At 40.9% G+C, this 2466-nt stretch overlaps 1 protein-coding gene across 1 annotated transcript; it reads left to right on the top strand.

Moving 5' to 3' along the window:
- Window positions 1-558: 558 nt before the first annotated feature.
- Window positions 559-2238, top strand: LOC104610561 (epoxide hydrolase 1-like). The gene is made up of 4 exons (XM_010277235.3): window positions 559-989; window positions 1091-1273; window positions 1381-1622; window positions 1745-2238. Exons 1-4 carry the CDS (start codon window positions 708-710, stop codon window positions 1992-1994), a joined length of 957 nt encoding a protein of 318 aa, XP_010275537.1. The 5' UTR covers window positions 559-707; the 3' UTR covers window positions 1995-2238.
- The last annotated feature ends 228 nt before the right edge of the window (window positions 2239-2466 follow it).

Here is a 2466-nt window from a genome sequence, read left to right as displayed (position 1 = left end):
CGTCACATAAGAGAGTCACTTCAACTGAAAGCGTACATGTAGATGTGGGGGACCAATATAATTGCCATTTAGACTTGAATATCAATTTAGATTAATTAACCCAAAACGTCTATGATCATGTGGCATTGACAATCCATATATATTTCACACCAATTTATAATTTTATATTGATCAACTCCAAATTAACAAAGACAACTCTAGGTAGGTATAGAGATAAGATTTTATGAGCCAAGTTGATATAAAAAATAAAATTTTCTGGAAAAGACGTGGATCTTGATGGTCTATTAGTCTGTCTACGCCCAAAATTATTAATGAGGCAGGTTACTGAATGGTCCCAAACCCAATAAAAGGTCAAAAAAAAGTTTTAAATTATAAATCTTAAAGAATTATTCAACCTAAGAATTATTCAACTTAATAAATTATAATGGTCGGTAGGTCTTTAAATAAAAAATCTCTCACTCTAATTATTAACGGGGTCCATTTAGGTTGACAAGCAATGGAAACGAGGGTTCCTTGCACATATCAGATATGAACTTTCAAAGTCCAGATCTTTTCCACAGATGAACTAAGCATTCCAAAATTTTCAACCTGAGTTAAGCCGCCACCATTGAAAAAAAAAAAAAAAAACAGATGCTAGCTATCAGCCAGAGAAAAGAACTATATAGCAGAAGAAGAAGAAGAAGAAGAACTATATAGCAGAAGAAGACATGAGCGACCTAAGGCAGAGAAGGGTCCGAACCAACGGAATATGGATGAACATAGCAGAGAAAGGGAGGGGGCCACTGGTTCTTCTCATCCATGGCTTTCCTCAACTTTGGTTCTCCTGGAATTACCAGATTAACCAATTGGCTAGACATGGCTATCGTGTGGTTGCACCAGATATGCGAGGGTATGGAGATACGGATTCTCCATCTGATCCTGCTTCATACACAACGCTCCACCTTGTGGGCGACCTCATCGGCCTGCTGGACGAGCTTGGCGAAGAACGGGTTATATACATACTTCTCTCTCCCTTCTCTCAATATTCTCAGTCCGCCATGAAAGAAGCTATTACTATATATGAACTGTTGTTGGGTTAATCTTGTAACAGGCTTTTGTGGTTGGACATGATTGGGGTGCTCAGGTAGCGTGGTACCTATGTCTCTTCAGGCCAGATAGAGTTAAAGCAGTGGTCAGCTTGGGCCTCGCTTTCCGGCCACCCTCCCCTACAGAGAAGCCAGTACAGAAGATGACCAGACTGTATGGCCAAGGCTACTTCATTTGTCAATTCCAAGTAAGCGTCCTCCATCTCCCAATCCGTTTGCTTCATTCATTCATTAATTCACTCTAGAAAATTAAAAGGAACAGATACAGAAACTCTGATTATACATGCTATTGAAGGAGCCAGGGAGAGCAGAAAAGGCCTTTGCCCGTTATGACTGTTTTACTGTTATGAAGAGATTTCTCCTGGTCGGCGCACCTGATCTTCTGAGTGCTCCTCCCGATGTTGAGATTATTGATTTTCTGAACACTCCAGCGTCGCTCCCAGCATGGATTACTGAGGAAGAGCTCCAATTTTCTGCTACCAAGTTCCGCAAGTCTGGATTTACCGGCCCTTTGAACTACTTCCGAGCAATGGACAAGTAAGAATAAATGAGGAAAGTTATATATATTAACCCCCCCCCCCCCCAGTTGCCATTAACCATATCTCCATCTGCATTAATGGATGTAATTAATGTAAATCTGATGCTGTTGATGATTGTAGGAGCTGGGAGCTTCTTGCTCCTTGGCGAGGGGCGAAGATCAAAGTCCCGGCAAAGGTGATAATTGGGGACAAGGATATCGGATTTAACACACTCGGTATGAAGGAGTATGTGGAGGGAGGAGAATTCAAAGCTTTGGTACCAAACGTTGAAGTTGTTATCATTGATGGCCACCATTATATCCAACAAGAGAAAGCTGAAGAAGTCACTCATGAAATCCTCTCCTTTTTCAGCAATCCACATTTCATGTAGTATGTTTTTCTCTGTATTATTTTCTTTGTTCATGGTCATAGCCAATATTGATGAATTGACTTTTACCGAGATGCATACTGCTGTTGTACTTACTACCGAAGCAGTGGGACTGGGAAACCCTGAAAATCTGTTGTTACCATTTGCCATTAATTGGGTACAAACCCTATCAAAACAAAGAGCAGAGAAAAAAGGAACCCTATATGTTCATTGATTCGGGGTGATGGGTATATATATATATATAGTCTTGGCAGATGTTTGACTAATAACTAACTTGATAGCTGTCTAACAAACTACAGCTGGACGGTAGCCAACTAACCGATTTTCTTCTCCAATATGCCCCCTCAAGTTGGAGCATCTGTGATGCCCAACTTGGACATGAGATGAGAGGATTGTTCTGCGCCCAATGCTTTAGTGAAAAGGTTGGCTGACTGGCACTTGGTAACAATATGCCGGAGCTTGATGGTCTTACCTT

The sequence above is a fragment of the Nelumbo nucifera genome, chromosome 1 (genome assembly GCF_055504915.1).
Source record: "Nelumbo nucifera cultivar China Antique chromosome 1, China Antique-T2T, whole genome shotgun sequence".
Taxonomy (NCBI): Eukaryota; Viridiplantae; Streptophyta; class Magnoliopsida; order Proteales; family Nelumbonaceae; genus Nelumbo; species Nelumbo nucifera.
The sequence above is the reverse complement of the archived record's forward strand: the minus strand, read 5'-3'. Positions and strand labels throughout refer to the sequence as shown.